The 23,815-nt window shown below is 38.0% G+C and overlaps 1 protein-coding gene across 1 annotated transcript in view; it reads right to left on the bottom strand.

Annotated features, from left to right (window-relative positions):
- The window catches only part of smc5 (structural maintenance of chromosomes 5), a 121,205-nt gene that overhangs the window by 83,226 nt on the left and 14,164 nt on the right, over positions 1–23,815 (bottom strand). The window contains exons 3-4 of the mRNA XM_028791755.2: positions 16,263–16,315; positions 3,552–3,714 (exon numbers count right to left, since the gene is read on the bottom strand). Of these exons, the coding sequence (XP_028647588.1) occupies positions 3,552–3,714; positions 16,263–16,315 (216 nt within the window). The remainder of the gene's footprint in view (positions 1–3,551; positions 3,715–16,262; positions 16,316–23,815) is intronic.

Here is a 23,815-nt window from a genome sequence, read left to right as displayed (position 1 = left end):
AACATTTGGGTACATACTTCGTGTGGAAACAGTCTACTTAGGCATATTCTTCATGTCTCAAATTGGTCTTCAATTTTGTTTACAAAATGATGGCTGATTTTTCAAAGGGGAAGCACTCTTACGGTCTTACATAAGTATTTTACCCTAATACTTACACGCTTGGAGATGCGGTCATTTTTTTCATGCCAACATTACGATGTAATCTGATGATTTTTCATTATAATCGATAACTTTTATATATTACCAGTAACGGCGTACTGCACAATAACATGCAGTGAATACACTTGACTTAAACATTCCTAGTTTTATCCTCTTTCTCCATCTCTGTTTACCATTTGTTTGCTCAGAGGTTGATGCGCTTGCTGCTTCCTGAGCAACTCTTCTTTTCTCCACCCTAGCGGCCCGCTGCTTCTCTTCTTTCATTGGCATCTTTTTGCTTTAAAACTGATTAAGTTAGTTTTTGTGTTGCAATTACTTAGTACATTTTCTTTAATTTTTCACTTAAGCTGGCACTTAAGTCTTCAATCTGCCTAAAGAATGCATAGCGAAGGTGGTGGGGAATGAGAATGGCTCCCATACGCATGCGCCACACGGCCGCCCTGCTGCGCGGTGCCGAGAGTTGATTCAACAATAAAATAAAAATAAAGAGTAATACAAACCATCACCCCGAAAGTGGATAGTAGACGTCACGTAGTATATGTGTACCAAATTTCAAGTCAAAAGGTGAAATGATAAAATTCATTGTTTCTACATAAAAATGCAGTCACTTTTCACCACATAACAAAGCTTGTTAGGCAGTTAATCTTTCCTGAAATTTGCAATTTCATGTAGGTTGTGATATATTGAGGAGTTAAGAAATTTATTGCGTGACAACATCAACTTTGATGAGCTGTCAATAAATCGTTTTTGATTAGAGAATATTTCATATAAAACAAGTTGGTTTCGCACTGTCAGTTTGTTAAAAATAAAGAAGAAAACATTCTAACAGTTTCCAAATGTTATGAAATATCTATAAAAATCTTCACTGTAACTGTAGCATGTGAAACAGAACTAGTGTAGCTATAATGAAGGCATTGTTTATTAGTGAGTTAAAATAAGGGAATCTTTTATATAATGTTATAGAGCAAGGTGGCAAAACACTACTCCCTGAAAGAACTTTTTTCAGTTTTAAAATGGAAGGCAGTTTTGGTATCAATAAAAGAGATCAGAAAAAATAAACTATTTTTCACTTTTGTTATTTTTTTATAGGCAAGTGGATTTAACTGGCAGACAAGAGGATTTTCTAAGTTTACTTGTCCGTGGACAGGTAGAAAAAAAATTGATTTCCACACCCCTGAGGAAGGCTGGAGGTTTTGGAATTATCTGCCATTTGCTTCGTAACCATTTTGGAACTGGTACCAAGATCTAAAACATGGTATAAATACTTAAGTCAAAATGTTAGTACTGATCCCACCCTTTACCTCATGTGTGTAAAATTTGATTTTAATAATTTTGATGAATCACTATACAATGATTTAGACACAGAACAAACAATCAGTACTATTACTACACAAGTACATGCTATGTCAAATTTATACCAATATCACTCCCCCATGCAATTTGGAGAGCTATGTGAACAAAAAGCCCAATATACATTAGTCCTCCTATATGATGACACATCAAAAACATTTACAGAAGCCCATCTTGTTAATCCTCTTTAATAAAATCCCTGTGTGCGTCCAGGTGTCCGTGTGTGTGTGTCTTCTGGTGAAGTGCGCATGCACAGGGCACGGTGCGATGCGCAATATTACTATCAGAGAAAGTTACAGTCGTTTTACGGAAATACAAATCAGTATTACTGCGAGAAATTAAAAGGTACACAATACAGTGACTCATATTACAGCCACATACAAGCCAGTATTACTGTCAGAGAAGATTAAAGGAATATTACCGACGGGCACGCCTGTATTACCGGCAGAGAAAATTAAAGGTATATTATGGACGTACAAGCCAGCGGACGTACAAGACAGTATTACTGTCACAGAAAATTAAAGACACACAATACACGGCGGCAGCCCACGAAGAACGGTCAGCTCAGCAAGTAAACATCAACAAAAGAAAGGCTGAACGAAAGAAAAATACGACCAACAAAAAGAATGAGGTCAAAGTCCCTTGCCATTTAATATAGACTGTTCCTACTACTGTTTATGCACTACTGTTCTAGCGCCCGTTATTGTAACGGGCTAAATGACTAGTTTCACTATAATATCAATAAATTCTTGACAAATTCTAAAAAAATGCTTTGGGCTATTTCTCATGAACAAATTTGATGTTTTCTAATTTTAAATAAAATAAACTTGATACTTGGGAATGTTCATAATTCAGGTCTTGTCCTGAATATATTTTAGATAATCATAGTTGAGACAGATGCAACCTAAATCCCACTTTTAACAGGATTATACCATGCTTTGCATAAAGTAATACAGTAAATGTATCTTGTTAACAGCCGATTTCCATCTCAATAGTGTCTTAGATCATCTGGGGTGTAATCTTTTACATAATTTGGCAAAATCTAGAAATGTTGCCTGTACCTTCAACATCACTACACAGTGCAGTTTCAACCATGGATATTTGATAAAACAGAACCTGCCCAACTTTACTAAGTTGCTTACTTGCACATAGTAAAAAATATTGTACCACTACAACACTTCAAAGAATGAAAAACTATTGTCAATATTGAGCAGGGGTGTCAAACCTAAGGTGTGCTTTCTCAAAAACTACCTTTATTATACATTTCATATATAAGTTCTGTCTGTAATTAACATTTACACTTGGCATTCCAGTGCCTCTCTAATGGTCACCACATTTATGCGTAGCACAACACACCACAGCCTATAACCTGTAGACAGAATGAAAATGGGCTGCCAATAATAACCCAAAAAGAAATAGTAAAAAGAAAGATGCCATAAAAAACATCAATGTTTAAACACGGTGCAAAAGATGTGACAGTCTCATAAAGGAAATGCTACCTCAATTTAAAGACATACCACTGCATTCACTTTTTAGACAGGCTTAGTAGTATAGGTAGATGTGTAGAAAGAAAAAGGTGGAAAAGGACAAGGGAAGGACCATAAAATATGCTAATATTGAGAAAGAATAATGAACTGGCACCGTCAACATACATCACCATGCCCATGAGAGAAGGTTTAAGATGAAATGAAAACCACCAGCAATAATTTATACCTTAAAATTAGTTGAAAATAATTTTGCATTAACTGAAAGCAAAATGATCTTTACATCTACTATTAATCTTAACTGAGCTGAAAATAATGGATATGTATTACTATACTGGTGACAATATGAAAAACTAGAACAAAACATACAGGAAGACATAAAAGGATAAAAACTGACCACATTCAGATAGTGTTGCTCCGCATGTCAACAAACTAGGATACATAAAGGTAGTTAAAAAAGCTCCTAAATAGTACATATACAGTAGCCTAAAAATCTGAAACTTTTACGTTAACAGAAAATAAGTAGAACCTGCTATATACTTAAACTGTGCTTCCTACCTGAGGTAAAAACTGACAAAGATTTCCAACTTGAATATTAAGTGCAAAAACTGTTTCTTCTACTTGTTTCTGAGATGCATGCTTCCCATCAATTGTCCATGTTGACTGGTTGTTTTCAACTTGAATTTCTCGACTTATTATAATGTTTCTTTCATTCCTCCATCTGTAACAGAAAAGTATTTTTTATTTCATTTTCTAATTGCTTCTCTAAGGCTCATTACCCTTGCATGGTTTTATGTCCCATGGTTAAATCAGTAGATGCAGGTAGGACTTCACAGGGACAATGCATAATAAGGTTCAATAAAAATAAATCAGGCAAAATATAACATGATAAAAGAAATTATCAGAAAAAGATATCCCCAACCAGAGCCAATACCGACATCCCAGTGCTCCCAAAACAGTTGAAGGTAGATCACAACAACAACAAAAAAAAAAAAGACATTTTTGGGAGGGGTGGGTGATATGCCCAATGAGTCTTGAAGATATAGTGCAAAAAGAAAAGGCAAAAATGCAACCCAGAAGGAGCCTGAGACATAACTGATTTGGCTGTAATGGAACCAAGGGATTAGAGCCTCTACTGGAAAAAGATAAGTGGAATATAAGACATCAAAAAGAAGAAAAAAAAATGTGGTAACTAAGAGATTGAAAGAAACAGAGAATTAAAGACAGAAAGACAGCAACAAAGGAACAAAAGAACGGGATAGGAAGACAGTTCTAAAATACAAGTACAAATGTACCAGGAGTGTTAAAATAACAGAAGAGACTAAAATGGTTAGCAGATAGTCCAATAGCAAAACTCCTGTTGGATGTAACATAGGGACATTGTTGGTATGCAAATTAAATGTATTAGTGATTTGGAGTTTTGGAAGCCAGAGTGATACTGGTTTAGGATTGAACTCCAAGATAAGTTATACTAAGTTAAATGGATATATTTCCAAATAGATTGATATGGCAGAGGTTTATAGGTGGCTTTGTACAGAAAAGAGTGTAAGGCTAAAATGGGATTAGGTCAGGAAGACAATGAATGAGAAAAATTGTTGCTGGAATCCCATAATAGGGTTGGTTGGTTTGAGGTAAGGGCCAAATAGGGAGTAGTATTAATGCCCTGTGATTTAATTTAAGAGCAGCAAACAATAATCCACTTTATTGTCTGTCATGAGTTGCAGTTAGGTCTTTTTAATATTCAAAAGAAATGCGGATAAAACAAATATGATCTCAGACCCAATACAGTATTCAAATGGAGTGAGATAGAGCATGGTGCTAATGAAATTGATAAAGGAAGTGATATTAACTGAATGACAACTAACAAGGAACAGGCAGAATAAGGGTAATGGGCCAAGAGGAGATGTTGTGTTTGTGTATTACATTCTTTAATACACAGCTAAAGTTATAGAAGAAAATATCAAATATCAAGATATTTAAATGGTTTGATTAAATGTTGGCAGAAGCGACTAAATGGAAGAAGGCAGGATTTAAACAATTTTATTTTACATTATGACTGAGCTTCATATAGTTACATGTATTAGGGAAATAAGGAAGGTCTGAAAGGACATTACCTTAAAAAAAAAAACAAAAAAAAAAACAAACACTTTCTCTCCAAGCCCAAAAAGAGTAAATTCTATCATAAGGCAGCCCAGTTCATGTGATCTAATGCTTTCTTTGTAACCAGTGAGAAAAGAGCAGGTGGATGTTGCAGCTTTGGAGCAATATCAATAACATATAAAAGTAAGTGTTAAATCTGTACTAAAATTTTGACATTACTATTGATACCACCTTTTGCACCTTAATACAGGTATCAAATTGTGTCACACTACACACTGCTTCCCTCTTTATAGCCATTACATCCTAATCACAATAAGGTAAGGCTTCTCTCATGAAGTTAAGATCATGCTGATGTGGGCAGTTTCAGCTTCATAAAACAGCTGTTTTTCCACAACTGCAACACGGAATGTCGAAAATCCCTACCATACAGTTCTAAAATTTGAGTTTTTCGTATACCATGCAACTCCAATAGCAGATGACTGATGTTGTCAGAGGCACAATGGGTGGAAGTAAAATCAGTTTGGCCTGAGTGGTTCAATTTAGTGAGAACACGTTCCCGGAGACAGGTGTGACTTGTCAGCAAATTAGGCACTCTAATTCATTACAGAAACTTAGTGATAACCTGTGCATTGTCCTGCTTGCAAAGATTGAAATCATGGCAATATTAACCAATAGATCTGTAAACATTTCCTTTCATAACCTGTGGGGTCCACAAGAACAGTTCCAGCGGTATGTGAATCTGTATCTATTAGACTACAGTTTCCCTAAAAAAAAAAAGTGGATTAACCGCTTTTAAGAGTAGAACAGAGAGATTGAATGGAACGGTTTTACATGCATCAACATCATGTTCATGAATGAGGACTGAGGACTAGGAATTAACCAAACAGATGGTGCAGTGTTGACAATAGGATGGATGCTACACCATATAACTTGTAATGAAGTGGGTTGTCCTCAGTTAGAGCTCTTCATTTAAATTCTTGTCTTCATCTATTGTCCTCAAATAGCAAGTTGAGATGGAAACAATGCATTTCTGGATGCATGGAGCTAAACTGAGTTTTTTCTATATGACAGAAATAAGATTATTACAGTCCTGGAAGATTTTAAAGTAACAATGCTGCTTCTTACCCATTTTAACTGTGCTTTGCAGCAAAGGAACCTGCACACCTGCTGCCGCTCCTCTCTATAAAATCTGAACTGAACCTTGCACTTTTTGCACTTCTTTTCACTCTCTCTTACAGTCAGTGTGTTTACATGTGCTTCAGTAACCAGTTTATTCACAGAAACCTGATTTCTAAAATGCCAGGTAAACCCCTGAACTGGATAGAGAAATCACGTTATCTGTCTCTGAGAAACCTGGTTTAGAGAGGTAGTTTTCTCCACCAATAATCTTATTATCTGGCCATCTCTTAACCAGGTTATTCTTAAAGATTTTGTAGTCTGTGTGTCCCCGTTACACTCTGTCAGCCTGCACATGTATTTGCTTGGTGCATACTGCTAGCACCCATGGGCAATAATGGGGGAAAAAAAAATTCCTGAGGCAAATGTGGGGGTGATTTCTCAATATTTCAGAAATTGCTAGATTATGTTGATGATATGAAAATACAATACTAAGGTCAGCAACACAACCTCGAGAGCAGTAGGATAACATGTTAATCACTGGTCTACAAAAAAATATTTTTTGTTTGCTTCTGACACTTTTGAATATCAATATATCAACACGATATCTGGAGTTTGGACTCTGTCCCACCAAAATTGTTTTGATGTGTTTATTCTGAAAACAAACCAGAAGATGATACCAGAGACACGTTAAAGCATATTTATGTCAATTTATCTCAATATAAAAGCGAGGTCAGTGTGCCCAAAAATGTTGGAGGCACTCGCTTTTGCGCTTGTACTGCACATCTGTCTCTCTTTGCAAGACCCAACAGTAGTCACCTATCATGCTTGGAGTGAATTTTTCCCAAAATCAGTTTTCCATCACCTTTATATCTTGATGAAATCTTTCCCCATTCTCATCTCTGATATCGCTTAGATTTGGTGGAAAAAAGTTGAGATGAGAATGTAAAAAAAATGCATCTTCAGGGACATTCTGGCTCCCGTAAGCTAATATACTTTCAGCATATTCTCCAGAAGCTCAGCATTATTCTCTGCTCTGTGACTGTCAAGAAAATTCTGGACAACCTGCACGAATGAAGGTGCTAATTCAGTTGGCTTCAGTTTCCTTTTGAACTCAAGCATCAGTTCACATATTTCAGTGCCAACAAAAACATCTTCCTTAATTTTGGCTTCAGTTTTCTCGAAACCAAACTTATTTCTTAAATGCTGAAACGCATCGCCTTTACTGTCTAGTCACCCTAGTTGTCCAAGACCTGGGACATCATAACTAAAAAAATGGGACATGCTGGACGAAAACGGTTTTCAGATTTGCAGTCAGCAAGTGAAATTTGTTGAAGTACAGATGAAAGAATCCCAGCAGCAAAATGCTTGTTGACTAGTGTTACTTTTATGCCTTTTTATGCCAAACGGACTACTTTTAACTCCCTACTGGCAGGTGCCCCTTCTCATCTGTAATGACTGCTCCAGTTAAATCAAAACTCTGCTTTAAGAGTTCTTACCCAGACTCACAACAGGGAGCACATACCAAACATTCTGCTCTGCTTTCATGGACTCCCAGTGTCTTACAGGACTGAACATAAAATTCTATTAATACCCTACAAAGCTTTAAACAGCCTTGCACCAGACTACATCAGTATCCTCCCACATTTTTATCATTTCTATTCGCAAGTCATAAAGGTTGTTTAACAGTTATAAGAACAAATATTGCAGTATAACAGTGCAGTAAATAAATACTTGTAACTACATATGTACTGTGTACACACACACATTTTTATATGATAGATAGATAGATAGATAGATAGATAGATAGATAGATAGATAGATAGATAGATAGATAGATAGATAGATAGATAGATAGATAGATAGATAGATAGATAGATAGATAGATAGATAGAATCCGGAAAGTATTCACAGCGCATCACTTTTTCCACATTTTGTTATGTTACAGCCTTATTCCAAACTGGATTAAATTCATTTTTTTTCCCTCAGAATTCTACACACAACAACACATAATGATAACGTGAAAAAGTGTTTACTTGAGATTTTTGCAAATTTATTACAAATAAAAAAATGAGAAAGCACATGTACAAAAGTATTCACAGCCTTTACCATGAAGCTCAAAATTGACCTCAGGTGCATCCTATTTCCCCTGATCATCCTTGAGATGTTTCTGCAGCTTAATTGGAGTCCACTTGTGGTAAATTCAGTTGATTGGACATGATCTGGAAAGGCACACACCTGTCTATATAAGGTCCCACAGTTGACAGTTCATGTCAGAGCACAAACCAAGCATGAAGTCAAAGGAATTGTCTGTAGACCACTGAGACAGGATTGTCTCGAAGCACAAATCTGGGGAAGGTTACAGAAAAATTTCTGCTGCTTTGAAGGTCCCAATGAGCACAGTGGCCTCCATCATCCGTAAGTGGAAGAAGTTCAAAACCACCAGGACTCTTCCTAGAGCTGGCCGGCCATCTAAACTGAGCGATTGGGGGAGAAGGGCCTTAGTCAGGGAGGTGACCAAGAACCCAATGGTCACTCTGTCAGAGCTCCAGAGGTCCTCTGTGGAGAGAGGAGAACCTTCCAGAAGGACAACCATCTCTGCAGCAATCCACCAATCAGGCCTATATGGTAGAGTGGCCAGACGGAAGCCACTCCTTAGTAAAAGGCACATGGTAGCCCGCCTGGAGTTTGCCAAGTGGCACCTGAAGGACTCTCAGACCATGAGAAACTGGTCTGATGAGACAAAGATTGAACTCTTTGGTGTGAATGCCAGGCGTCACGTTTGGAGGAAACCAGGCACCGCTCATCATCAGGCCAATACCATCCCTACAGTGAAGCATGGTGGTGGCAGCACCATGCTGTGGGGATGTTTTTCAGCAGCAGGGACTGGGAGACTAGTCAGGATAAAGGGAAAGATGACTGCAGCAATGTACAGAGACATCCTGGATGAAAACCTGCTCCAGAGCGCTCTTGACCTCAGACTGGGGCAACAGTTCATCTTTCAGCAGGACAACGACCCTAAGCACACAGCCAAGATATCAAAGAAGTGGCTTCAGGACAACTCTGTGAATGTCCTTGAGTGGCCCAGCCAGAGCCCAGACTTGAATCCAATTAAACATCTCTGGAGAGATCTTAAAATGGCTGTGCACCGACGCTTCCCATCCAACCTGATGGAGCTTGAGAGGTGCTGCAAAGAGGAATGGGCGAAACTGGCCAAGGATAGGTGTGCCAAGCTTGTGGCATCATATTCAACAAGACTTCAGGCTGTAATTGCTGCCAAAGGTGCATCGACAAAGTATTGAGCAAAGGCTGTGAATACTTATGTACATGGGATTTCTCAATTTTTTTTATTTTTAATAAATTTGCAAAAACCTCAAGTAAACTTTTTTTCACGTTGTCATTATGGGGTGTTGTGTGTAGAATTCTGAGGAAAAAAATGAATTTAATCCATTTTGGAATAAGGCTTTAACATAAAATGTGGAAAAAGTGATGCGCTGTGAATACTTTCCGGATGCACTGTGTGTATTATATATATATATATATATATATATATATATATATATATATATATATATACACACTAGACAAAGAGCCCGTTTCAACAACGTAAGATGAAACAGGCATGACTTTGTGTCAGCAGTGTATGAAGAACAAATGATAAGTAACAAAGAAGTTGTTTTGTAATGATTGTAGTCCGCTTTACTCATTACTGTTCAGGCTTGGTACTGTTAGTTGATGAATTCTCCAGGCCTATAGTATAATATTGAATGATGAATATTCCAGTACAATATGGAATAGTAATAAGTATAAGCACCACAAACCTGATATAGGTGTATTGAATGACTACGTAATTGAATCAGAATGCGTAATTAGGCCACGAGCTGTAGTCGAAATCGTCTTTCAGGCCTCTAGAGCTTTAATCGAAGTCACCTTTCTCTTTGAATTTTTGTGGCCGTAAATCCGCCACCTGCCACGATGTTGGACTTGGATGTCGGTCTCGTAAGGTTTTTCGGGCAGCTGCGCAGAAGGCAACTGCGCATTCGGCTTCGGACGGACGTGAGTGAGGAGGCAGGCGAATTATATATATATTATATATATAAAATATATATATGAATACAGTCGACCCTTGATATACGACAGGCCTGACATGCGAACAACTTGCTTTACAACCAAAATTTTTGTTTTGAATTACGACCAACATCTTGCGTTACGACCCAAATGCGGTTACATGTATCCGCTTGTGCGATTGTAAACAAACAGCCGAGAGCATTTGTAAGCATCAGTCGGAGCCCAGATACATGTGTTTGTGGACGTAATTTCGGTCAGTGCAGTGATTTATATAATTCATTTCAATAATTGCTAAGGAAGGAAGTAGGGATGGGAATCGAAAACCGGTTCTTGTTGAGAACCGGTTCCCACTGTTTCAATTCCTTGGAATTGTTTGCCATTTTTGCAAACGATTCCCCTATCGATTCCAGTCGCCTCGAATGACGTCACCATGTTGCGTAGCGTCATTTACCCAGCAGGAAACATGGCGCCTAAGCGGCACAAACGCTCAAAAGTTTGATTATACTTTACGAGAAAGGATGACAACAGGGCAACTTGCAATACTTGCAAAGTAGATATTTCATCAAAGGGAGGAAACACTACGAATATGCAAAAGCATTTCCTCACAAAACACGCGATAACCTTAAATGAATGTCGTGTTTTTGATCCGCTCCGGACTAGTGAATCTCAACCCAGCAGCAGCGGTAACGTTTGCACTTCCTCTCCCGTTAATACGGCAGGTAACTAATCAACTAACATTGCATATTATGTTAGCGCGATTTGCCTTATTGCAAAACCTGCTATTACTGTGCATTGCATTTAGATGACCATGACGAGAGAGACAGACAGAGTCTGGCTGGCTCAGATGCTGGCAGTTCTCGCTGCAGTCTACCGGTAGCTTCTCCTTTCACAGAGGCGGGGAAAAGTAAAATTTCCTTCCTGAAAAAGCAGATATGCTTATATTTCTGCAAAAGAATTGTTAATTCTCTATAGTTGATGGTTGCAGAATTGCACAGTTCCATTGGACTTGAGTTGATTGTATTTGTTGCTGGCTGATTTAGTTTTAGTTTTGATTGCTCAGCTCATATATACTTTTAAAAAGGACAGTGAAAATGTTACTGGACATTCTTGTGTAATCGCCATAGAATAATTTGTTATACTTTGTTATTGCTACAGAAGAATATTTATTTTATTATTATTTTACATTTACAAATTTTTTTCTGGGGACCCCGTGGCACCCCATCGAGGAGCCGTAGGCCGTGGATCTCTTAAGATCTCACTGTTGGGTTTGTTTGTTTGATTGATAGATTGATAGATACTTTATTAATCCCAATGGGAAATTCATGCTACTCCTAAATTTCTATCTTGTTCAAAGATAAGATATAAAACAAACTTCTAAGCTAATCGACCTGTGTGTTCTTCTTTTTTAAAAATAAGAATCGATAGGAGAATCGATAAAGAATCGAATTGTTAAACAGAATCGAAAATGGAATCGTAATCGTGAAAATCTTATCAATTCCCATCCCTAGAAGGAAGCGAAGGTAACGAAGGTAAAGAAAGCGATCACAATCGAAACGAAGAAGGAAATTGTGTGGAAATATGAGAGCGGCATTCGTGTGACCGACCTCGCTAATATGTACAGCATGTCGAAATCCACCATCTCGACAATTTTACAAAGAAAGGATTTGTATAAGGAAACTCCTTCCAAACAATAACCACCTTCCATTTCATTCTCCTCCTCCTTCCTTCCTGCAAGCCAAAGATGTCAACTTAAAATGGTGAGTACAGTATAAAATTGTTGTTTCTGGTAGGCTAGGCACTTTTTATAACTTTTTGGTTAGTACATTAGAAAAATTATTGGTGTTTTTGGTAAATTATGCACATTATACAACCTTTTTCTATTAAAAAAAGTTAAGTAAGTGTTGCTGTGGGCGGTTCGGAACACATTAAGGGCATTTCCATTATTTCTTATGGGAAAAATAGTCTTGACTTACAACCAACTTGAGTTACAACCAGCCCTCTCGAACGAATTGAGTTCGTAAGTTAAGGGTCCACTGTATATGTGTACACACACACACACACACAGAGAGAGAGAGTCCTATTTATCTATTATTAAGTGCTGTCTGATAACAATTTGCAAGTTTTCACTATAGACCTCTATTACAAATGAAATGCACAAGGTGATGCCATATACCTTATACTCATTGGATCCTACTTATTCAACTAAAACCAAAAATACCACTTTATCACCACTGCTGGCCTTCCTACCACTAAAGAACTTAATCAACTACCATACTCAAAAAGCTTTTATAACAATCTTTTTGATTCATCTAACTTGTTTATAGAACTACACATTGACGAGTCACAATGACGCATCCCATTTCCAAAAAAGTTGTGACGCTGTGTAAAATGTAAAGAAAAACAGAATGTTATGATTTGCAAGTAATTTAAACCCATATTTGATTGAAAATATAAACAAAGACAACATACCAAATGCTGAAACTGAGAAATCTTGTTGTTTTATGAAATACATATGATCATTTTGATAGGAATGCTCCGATTGTTTTTTTTTAGGCCCAATATTGATCTCCATTTTCATGTTACTGGATCGGTCGATTCTGATACCGATTTTGTTTTTATCTCTTTAAAAAAACTTCTGCACTAAGCTCCTGCATAACCAGACATGAACAAGCCTTATGTTCATATTAAATTAACTGTTGTATTTTTACAATTAAACTATAGACCACAGGTGTTAACAACAGGTTGTAGTCTTTTTATTAAAAATTAAATATTGTAGGCTTATTGTTCTGTGGCAATACAAAACTAAAATATATAAAATTTCTTTAAAAAACATACCTTAATAAAATATGTAGAGAAAATGTATCCATAATACATATGGCATTAAATAAAATGCTTCTTATAACTACAAACTATCAAATTGTTTAATTTCTTCTACAATGTACTTATCTGAAACCAAAGCCTAACTTAGAAAAGTAATGTTTAAAGAGTGTCCTTAAAAGAAGAGGTGATGCAACACAGTGGTAAACATGCTCCAGTCCCAACTTTTTTGAAACATGTTGCTGGAATCAAATTCATAATGAGCATATATTTTTTTTACAAAAAATAAAAAGTTTCTGCGTTTCAACATTTGTTATGTTGTCTTTGTACTATTTTAAATTAAATATAGGGTTAGCATGGTTTACATGATTTTCTACTTTTGTTTACATTTTACACAGCATTCTAACTTTTTTTAATTTGATTTATTTGGACAGCATTTAAAAAGACTTAAAATCACTAAGATGTTTTTTAAAAAAATGTTTGCTGTTTTAAAAACAATTAAAAAGAAAAAAATGCTGACAGGATATAAAGTATGCAACATACTGAACTCCCTTCAGCAAATAAAACCAGTAAAACTACAGGGTCACTGTTTTTCTTGCATTTTGTTAGTTCAGGTAAGAAGCAACTTCAATTGCTGATCAGAATATGTGTATACTACTAGGTAACGCTGGGTATTAGCACAGATGTCCCAATTTGATTAGATTCCAATCCATAATGCCCCATTCGATTCAATATCGATTTTATCTTGACTGAATTAGCCTGCAATAATATATTTGAAGTGATGGCTTTTTAGAAATTACTTAACCTTGTATAATAGGGAACTTTAATATAATGTAACAAATTTCAGCAACTTTATTTGAAGGGTGTCTACATAGTGACTTCATAACATAATGCATTAAGCACAGAATGACATTTAAGAAGTAATACTTGATTATTAATGAACAGTTAACACCAGTATTTAGAAGAAGATGTGGAACAAAATATCATTGCTTTTTAAAAAAAAAATTCATAGCACTGCATTCATTCAAACTTCACCATAATTTAACTAACCTATGTATCGCCACATCAGAGTCCACACATACTGGGTTGGGGGGGATGGTTCAGTTTGGGGACAGTCTCGAAAATATGTCCTCATAAAAAGGAAGTACTTTAAAACAAGGATCTAGAGCTGATGCTTGCCGACAGCAGCACTGAATGAATGGAACATAAAAGAAAAAGAACCACCCATCGTGACTAATAATAGGGTGCTATTATGGAGTTACTTCAAGTAGGCAGCTTTATGCACACACTCACCCTTGTATTGCAGGCTGCTCTGAAAATTCCAACAATTGTCTGTTTTTTTTGGCAGGTGAGATATATTGTAAACATTTCCACCGTAGCAGTACAGTTGGCCATGTGCTTAAAGAGGAGTCATTTATTGGACTTGGCAAAACACAAACTTGTGACTGATGTGGTCACACAATGGAACAGCGCATTAGAAATGCTACAAATGTTTTTGGAACAACAGCAAGTCAGCCCAGCAGCAGTGAGGTTGCTCCCAGTGTGACTGGCACTTGTCTGCAATACAACCACCACAGGAGCCCAGTCGTTTTTAATGTCTGATAGTCAAGTAGGAATCTGCTGCCTTGGATGTTCAGCTGTAGCAAGTTAAGGCTACTCTCTCCACTGGCCTGAAAGATGTGGTGATGCTTTGCTTCATAAAGCCTATATACACTAACTTCACTCAATTGCTTTCTGGTTTGTACAGCATACCGCAGTACAACAACCTGTATCATTTGTCAAAAGCCCTTGTTTTCAACAATGGTGTAGGATCTCAAAAATAGATAAATACTGCTATAGATTCTGATATTTTATGGGCACGAGGTGAAATAAACGGAAGCCTGGAGCTACCAGCCATCTCCAGTGTAGATTGTTTAAGCTCTACTCATTTGGATGTCAACTGAGATTACATTTATGGGTGACGTCAGGATAAATGATTTCTTAAGTTTATTGTGTTACAACAATAATTAACGTCCGAGTTGCACAGCTTACATGCGGCTTTGTTTTTATCTAGTTGTTCTTTACCAATGCACCGTTTGAATCCGTAGTTAATCCACACATCTGATTTAAATGTCTAAAACACTGATTTCAGTTAAAGAGGACACATTGTATGCAACATAATAAAGTGCATCACATCATAAAATAAATAATCCAATAAAATAACAAAAGCGCTAGTGGAGGTTAAAATAATCCAAATCAATATCCAATAAACATATCCTATAACATGGGATTAAAATCACAGCAGGATGCGGTCTTGTAAAAAAAAAAAAAAAAAAAACTCAAGCCCTGGTGCATCGTTCTCTCTTCTGACGTTCCCACCAACTTTCTGTGTTCGGATCCCACAGCCAAGAGGGGTTACCCTTCCAACAGGTGTAGTCACCCTTGAATACCTGGCTCAGGTCCCCATTGCCAGTCCAACAGGATCCCTGGGGAGCCGCGCTGAGCCACACACTCTCTCCCACCGCCAGTCCTTCGGCGTCTGTAGGAGGCACCGCTTAATGGGCCACTCCTAACTCCAATATCACTCAGTAGTAGCATCCATCCTTCAAACCCAAGCTCCTCTTACTGAAGCTCGCTCCTGACCACCTGCCTTTGTCCCATCACACACTGGCATCTCCCAATCCTGCCATCTCTATCCTTTTTTTAACTTTAACCTGCATTCTCTTTCTTTGTCTTTCTCTGTTCTTGTTTCTCTGACCATGTCCTTCTGTGCAGGCTCCTTTTTATCTTCCTGTATGATTGGGTGCAGGTGTAATACACCATTACCTCAGAGATGTGAGTGAGGAACCTCACTGATCCGCTTGCCTTCACATGTGTGTGAGCGATCAACCATGCTCCCCAATCAACCCCAGAGTGTAGCATGCTTGTGAACAATCCCATCCACACCCAAATGAAGCAAGCACATCCCCAGCAGGGATTATTTATTTAAAACCTGCACAACACCAAGTACCATTTCTCACAAACAAATATGTAAATTATGATATTCTACAGGTATGTTCAATTTTAACTGCATGAATATGTATGGATGCTCAGTTTTCAATATATCATTTTTCCTGGTCTTTTACAACAGAAATTGAATTTTGATAAACCTAAGAGATAAAAGTGCAGAAAACCCATGCAGCAACTTACAGTTCAAGTTCAATTGTTCCTTTACTGCAACCTCGCTTTACATAGAGACCAACCTAAAAAGAGAAAAAGATATACTGTGAATTAAAGAGAAAAAAGAAAAGATATGTTGTATATTACAAAACAGCTCTGGGCAGATGCAGCTATTTCAATATCCAAAGGACTACTACTCTTTAGTAATGCTTGCAGAAGTGAACCTCGCCATACCTGTAAAGCCTTTTCATAGCTCAGTCAGGCAGCACATTATTGGCTGACAGAAAAAGGGGTGAGCTTGCAATACTTTATAAATTTGAAACTGTGCTGAAAAGTCCTTATACAGTCATGTAATTGGACATCCCAGTGACACAAAATTAAAATACTCTCTTTACAAAAGTTTAGAGTAGCCAGGTAATATAATTTTAATTAAGAAATTATAAAATAAGAAACCTGTTCTAAAAGCCACTAAATTCAGTTCAGCAGCACTTCAGATTCCATACTGGTCTGTAAAGAACTACTTTATGTAATGCTGCTATTTATATTGTTCTATGAAGCAACTGCATTGGAAAGATGCTGCGGATTATGGCAGGATTTTTCCACGATGAAGCAGTGTCTAAACTAAGGAAAAAAGTAGGGTAAAAAAATGGGTAATGTTCTAAACTTTTGACAGTTCTTGTGCAAATATGCCATAGTTGTTGCAGCATGTGTAAGTTTAAAAGCTATAAATGTCTGTATGTATGCTATGCAGCACATTAACAAATGACACTATGCCTTCCTCACCTTGCTTAGTTAACAAACCAACACATCAAAAACAAATTATATCTATATCAACTGAGAGTTTACAAAAAAAAAAAAAAAAAAAACTTGCATACATTAAGACCATGACTAAATTAGGGATATGTTTTAATGATGAATATATCTACTGGGGCGGCACGGTGGCGCTGCTGCCTCGCAGTTGGGAGACCTGGGGACCTGGGTTCGCTTCCCGGGTCCTCCCTGCGTGGAGTTTGCATGTTCTCCCCGTGTCTGCGTGGGTTTCCTCCGGGCGCTCCGGTTTCCTCCCACAGTCCAAAGACATGCAGGTTAGGTGGATTGGCGATTCTAAATTGGCCCTAGTGTGTGCTTGGTGTGTGGGTGTGTTTGTGTGTGTCCTGCGGTGGGTTGGCACCCTGCCCAGGATTGTTTTCTGCCTTGTGCACTCTGTTGGCTGGGATTGGCTCCAGCAGACCCCCGTGACCCTGTGTTTGGATTCAGCGGGTTGGAAAATGGATGGATATATCTACTGTGCTAGGCTTGAATTCTGCAAAGCTTTCTTAAACATACTTTACAGGGTACCAATCCATCACAGCTTCGAATTCTAAACATTAAACTTTAAAATTCAACTATATTTGAAACATGTCTTTGTGCTCACTTAGTACTAAAAGGTACTGGCTATTTTGGCTATTTTTCACCACAAAATGAAAACAATCCTGCACGCACCATGACAAATGGATGGATCAAATGGTACTTTATTATTGTGACTTATACATTTTAAAAGAATGCTGAAAGAATACAGGTACAACACTGAGTGTGCTACATACCTTTACTAGTACTGTACAGACAATATTGTTAACATGCAGCACTCTAACAAGATTACAAAAGCAGGGAGGGTGTTATAGTAATAGCACTAGAAAAAAAATTATTGTAATGTTTAAAAGGTGTGATTTTACAAATATAATGTATTCCTTTTTCTATGCTAAAACAGCTGGTTATGTCACTTGGCTGTTGAAAAATGTACCTTGTGTGTTAATGCGGAATATTTTGGTAATTACGTTTAAGTAGAAAATGTAAAAAAAAAGCACTATGGTATTGTAATTCTGTGATACTGGTTGACTATGCATGTTTTTCTGGGTAGGAGATGTACAGTGCAGAACTGCTGCCATAACGTACGTGTTTTCATAAGTTGCCTCTAAATTATACAAGTAATCCTGAAGTGCTTGCTCCTATTTATAATATCATAAGCTAAGGCAGAATATTTTGGAAACATGATTTTAGTTTTAAGAACATCAGATAATGGCAAAGAGCTTTATAAGATCAGTAAAAGTGCTAAACAGAAAAGTAAGGAGGATAAGGGTATCAGTCCATGAATGCATGCTGTTGGTTATTGCCTGGAAAGACTAAACATTCAGTAATATTAGGCTGTGTGGGGAGCAGTGCCACACTTTATTTTTTATTAGTTCAGAGCACAATACATCCATCCAACCATCCATTATCCAATCCGCTATATCCTAACACAGGGTCACAGGGGTCTGCTGGAGCCAATCCCAGCCAACACAGGGCGCAAGGCAGGAACAAACCCCGGGCAGTGTGCCAGCCCACCACAGGGCGCACGCACACACACACACACACACCAGGCACACAGTAGGGAAAATTTTGGATCGGCAATACACCTAACCTGCAAGTTTTTGGACTGTGGGAGGAAACTGGAGTACCCGGAGGAAACCCATGCAAACACGGGGAGAACATGCAAACTCCACGCAGGGAGGACCCGGGAAGCAAACCCAGGTCTCCCTACTGCGAGGCAGCAGTGCTACCGCTGCGCCACCACAATACATTTGAATAATAATTAAAATCTTACATTTATAAAAGCCTGATTTCCTGCTTGCACATATGTCATATATTACCACTATGTGCTGGGAACCAGGTTCCCTTCTCAGGTAGATCAATCAGGGATATGAGAGAGAAAATGCTCCCAATGGGAAGGCTACAGCAACAGTCTGTATGTGAATTTCCCCTTGGGATTAATAAAGTATCTATCTATCTATCTAACAGTCACACCTGGGTGAAATGTAAAGGAGCTACTGACAGTAAGGCAGAGCTATAATCCAGTGTGCATGTGCATTACAAATATGAACTGTTCATCCCCAAAGGTTGGCAACAGTAAGAATAGGCAAACTAAAGTAGTTTGTAAATGACCCTCCCTCACAATGCAGGTAATGTCTTCATTTGGGACTCCGTGAGCAACCACTTGTTCAACACAAAGTCAAACCAGTAGTACCCAAGGATTCTCCGAAGAAACAAAACACTGAAGGAGTCCAGTCTTTGTCTCAGGTCACTGGACAGCTTCCATGTCTCACAACCATACAGCCAAACAGGTGGCACCAGGACTCTAAAGACCTGGATCTTCGTCATTTTGCAAAGATATCGGTAGTGCCACACACCCCTTCCCAGTGACCTCATGATCCCTCATGCTCTCCCAATCCATCTACTGACTTCACTGGAAGAGTCACCAGAGACATGAATGTCGCTGCCGAGGTAAGTAAACCTCTCAACAAGGTTGATATTCTCTCTGTAGACAAACACACTACCGACGGCTGTGCCCAAGAGGTAATTAAAGGCCTGGATCTTGGTTTTTATCCAAACGCTCAAATGCCTCACTCAGTCTCTCGAGAACCCCAATCAGAGCCTCCAAATCGACAAAAACTGCAAAGAACCTCTGTAGATATTTGTGTTTGCGTGCCATGAGAACCCTCAGTGCCAGGATTCGGTCAATGGTAGACTTCTTAGGCATAAAACCAGACTGTTCCATTCACTGGTGGGTGAGCAAGTGATCATGGATTCTACTGAGGATGATCCTAGCAAGGACCTTACCCGGGTCCAAAGGCAGTTTTATCCCCCCTGTAGTTTCCGCAATTTAGGCGATCGCCCTTCCCTTTCCAGACAGAGATGTCCTATTTGCCAGTCTGTTGGGATGACTCCCATTTCCCGAATGCAATGCAAGCAGGAGAGCCTTGCCATCAGCCTGGAGAAGTTCATCCCAGATACCACAGATCCCTTCAGCCTTCCCTACACTTGGCTGGTTCATCACCTGTGCAATCTCAGTGAGATTGCGTGGTTCACAGCTAATTGGAGGATCAGCCTTAAGAACCATGGAGCCAGAGATGTCCAACATCCTTGCTGGAGGATCAGCTTTAAACAGCTGTTCAAAGTTGCCAGCCCAGAAGGTCACAATTGCAGCATCATCCACAAGGACTATTCTATCATCTGCCCTGACTGCGACTCTCTGAGGAACAGATTCAAATGTGTGCAATGCTTCAATTCCTCTGTAAGCAGAACGTGGTTCACTAGACCATAGATGGTGTGTCACTTGCTCACAGATATCTCTAACAAACACCTCCTTATCTGCCCACAGTGCCCTCACAGCCATCCTTCTTAGTTCCCGGTACAGACCAGAGTGAGTTGCCATCAAGCCATGCTCTGAAACTCCTCTATATATCTAGGGTGCCCTGCGAGATGAAACACCCCCTTCTGGGAACACCGGCAACACCAACACAACCCTCAGCTACCTTCAGGGTCTTGTCATTCAAGATCTACTACATCAAATTAGGATCAGCAGTTGCACCCAATTCTGCAACTTCCTCACACAAACAGCGTGCAAACTAATTAGAAATAGCCTCATTCTCCTAGTAGGTGGTAGCCTACTGGACCTAAGCTGGACCTCCAGAGTAGCAACAACAAGTCTGTGGCCAGAATTCACAAACTGGGCACTTCTGTAGCCACCAGAGTCTGCCCATGAGGATGTGATCAATCTCCTTCACCACACCACCAGTATTGGAGTGTGAAGTCCAATGATGCAGCCTAGGGTGCAGGAACCAGGATCCAGTGGTCCGCAGACCCTGACCTTTTGCAAAGTCAAGGAACATGGGGCAATTTAATGAATGAAAATGAAAAAAATGAAAGAATTTTTATTCCCCTTTCCCTATAATCTTCGCAATAATGAAGGCAGCATTCAGATAGTAAAGGTACTATAAACTGATTTCCTGAAAATGTCCTGAATTGCGTGAATATTAATACAAGCAAATATTAAAGACTAGATTCAACAACATAAATCACCAATAGGTGTAGCCGCAAACTGTCAACATGGAGAGACTATGTTTAACTAATATGGCAGACATACAGTATATAAGAAACTAAGTTGTAAAGGGTCCAAAACCTGAATAAGGTAAATAACCTTGTTAAGGAAGAAACCTAATTTATATCCAAAACACTGAAGTGTTGAAAAATGTGCTAAAAAAAAAAAAAAAAAAAAAATCACACACACACACAACCCCAAAAACAAGCACAGAACCCGTTTCTCCAGAGACTATGCTGCTGAGTTCAAAAATATACCGTCAGTGCATCAACATAAATTTCTGAATTACTGAGTCAGATTATTTCAGCTAGTAGAAGGAATAATGTGAGCAACCATTTGCCTCAGGAAATGTATTACCCATGACTCCTTAAAACGTGCAGAAAGCAAAAAACATGCACAGGCTGACAGAATGCAATGGATAAGCACAGACTACAAAATCCTTATGAATCCTTACAATCATAGTATATACATGGTGTCCCAAAAAATGTATACACTTTCCTCTGTTATGCTGGAAAATCTGTTTGGCAAGTGGCTCATGAGACAGATATTTTAAAATCAAGCATCCATTTGAAGCACGCCCATTAAAAAGTTTTATTCCAACATCAGTCCATGCACTCAATGAAGATGATCCTGACCAGAGAATTAAATTTTTTGAGTGTATACATTTTTGGGACACCCTGTAATAATGTGACACATGAAACTATATTCAAAAGAGAGGCAATTTTTATAAATTTAAAAAAACACCTTGCCTTCTTTTGCATTTTTTTTGTAGGTGAATCGCCAGGGTCCAAAGTGAAAACAAGACTTAAAACTTATCAAATACGTCCAATTTGTAGCAGCAAAGTTTTCAACTTAAGGAAAGATGGTTCCCCATTTTCTGAAGCATGCTTGTGACAACAAAAGTAAAATTAGATAAAATTTATCACAGATTCTTGGTACTATTTTCTTGAGGTAAGGTACATCTCCTATTCATGTGTCTGTTCATGGGCAAATTTTTCCTGGGCACACCACTAATGCAGCACACATAATGAACTATATAGTAGCTTATTCCCACCACTGAAAAAAATCATTGCATTATTTCTCAATAATTATGTTATTTTACAAAGATGAGCATTTCATTAGATTAGTAACAGCTAGCCGGACAGAGAGAGAGAGGTGGAGAATGACAAAACATGAACAGACGTTATAGGAATACATTTTGTTTTAATCAGGTTAAAAGTTTAGTATAAATATTTTAACACAGGCAGAATCTTAGCGCAGGGCTAATATACATCCCTCACAATGCCAGGGTCTGTATGGAGTTTGCACATTCTCCCTGTGTATTTATGGATCAATTGGCATTAGTCAGCATGGATAGCATTGGGTGATTAACTGTTTATACCCAGAAAACTGGAAATCTGTCAGTAATACTTGTCAAAACAACACAGATTTTCCCGAAGGCACCCACATTGGTTTTCAGAAAGTTTTACTGGAAGCAGTCATATCTGGTGTGACGTCATTCCCAGATCCAAAAAATTAAAAAAAACTGTACAGTACAAAAACCCTTCAAACCCTTTATGTTTCCAATACTTTTCAGTCTGGGATCATTTTAATTTCACCCTGAATAAAGCTAAGTAAGTTCATTTTTACCCAGTAACTTGAGTCACTTTTATATTACCAGTATTCTGTACTTTTTTTGTAAAGCTAGCAAAACATTTCTCTCATTTGAGAATAAGCAACAAAAAGTCAATGACGCAAAGACTATTGGTAATTTGAAAGACTGAGGCAATTTTTTAATCAAATGAATTTTAATAACTAACTCAGGCGAGCACCAACATTGTTCAGCACCTAATATAATATAAGTGATAGTAAAATACAACAACAATACACTACATTAATTTGCAGAATACATTATGAGAATATATTTAAAATATGACATTATGTTTAAAGTTATCCTTTTTTTGCGGTACTGTTTTAGTGATAGCATACACTTTAACGACAAATCGTTCGATACATATGTGAACATTTGTAGTTGCAACAATTGATTTTTCTAAAAAGCTAATATTTTAGCTAAAATTAACTGAACCCCATGGCCTGCGGTGGGCTGGCGCCCTGCCCGGGGTTTGTTCCTGCCTTGCGCCCTGTGCTGGTTGGGATTGGCTCCAGCAGACCCCCCGTAACCCTGTGTTAGGATATAGCTGGTTGGATAATGGATGGATGGATGGATGGATGGACCCCATGGCCAGTTAACATAATTGTTAGTAATTTTACTTTACATAAACTGCATGCACAACAACATTTTATAGAAGACCTGAACACTGTTCATTATAAATTTAAAAGCACTATCTCTGCTTGCCTGATGCCACTAGCTTTATCCATATTCAACATGTTAAGTGTGGCAGAACTTTTCAATTTTATGCAAAACTATATTGTTCTGAGTATTTAAACTTGCATTTCATTGGTAGCACTTAAACTTTCATACACTTTCAAAAAATGATAGTTATGCTAACAGCCTGAAAATTACTCCCTCACACCAATATCTTTTTGAACCAATTTCCAACAATATACACCACCAGTCAAAAGTTTTAGAACACCTCAGTTTTTCTTCAAATTTAATCAGTTGAAATGCGATGAATGAGTTGGTAAAAGGCAAGTAGTAAACTGCCAAAGATTTAAATTTAAAGTTTAGGTTAGCAAAAACTGAAAAAAA

The sequence above is a fragment of the Erpetoichthys calabaricus genome, chromosome 5, assembly GCF_900747795.2.
Source record: "Erpetoichthys calabaricus chromosome 5, fErpCal1.3, whole genome shotgun sequence".
NCBI classification, from domain to species: domain Eukaryota; kingdom Metazoa; phylum Chordata; class Cladistia; order Polypteriformes; family Polypteridae; genus Erpetoichthys; species Erpetoichthys calabaricus.
Note: the sequence above shows the minus strand (reverse complement) of the source record. Positions and strands in the feature narration are given on the sequence as shown.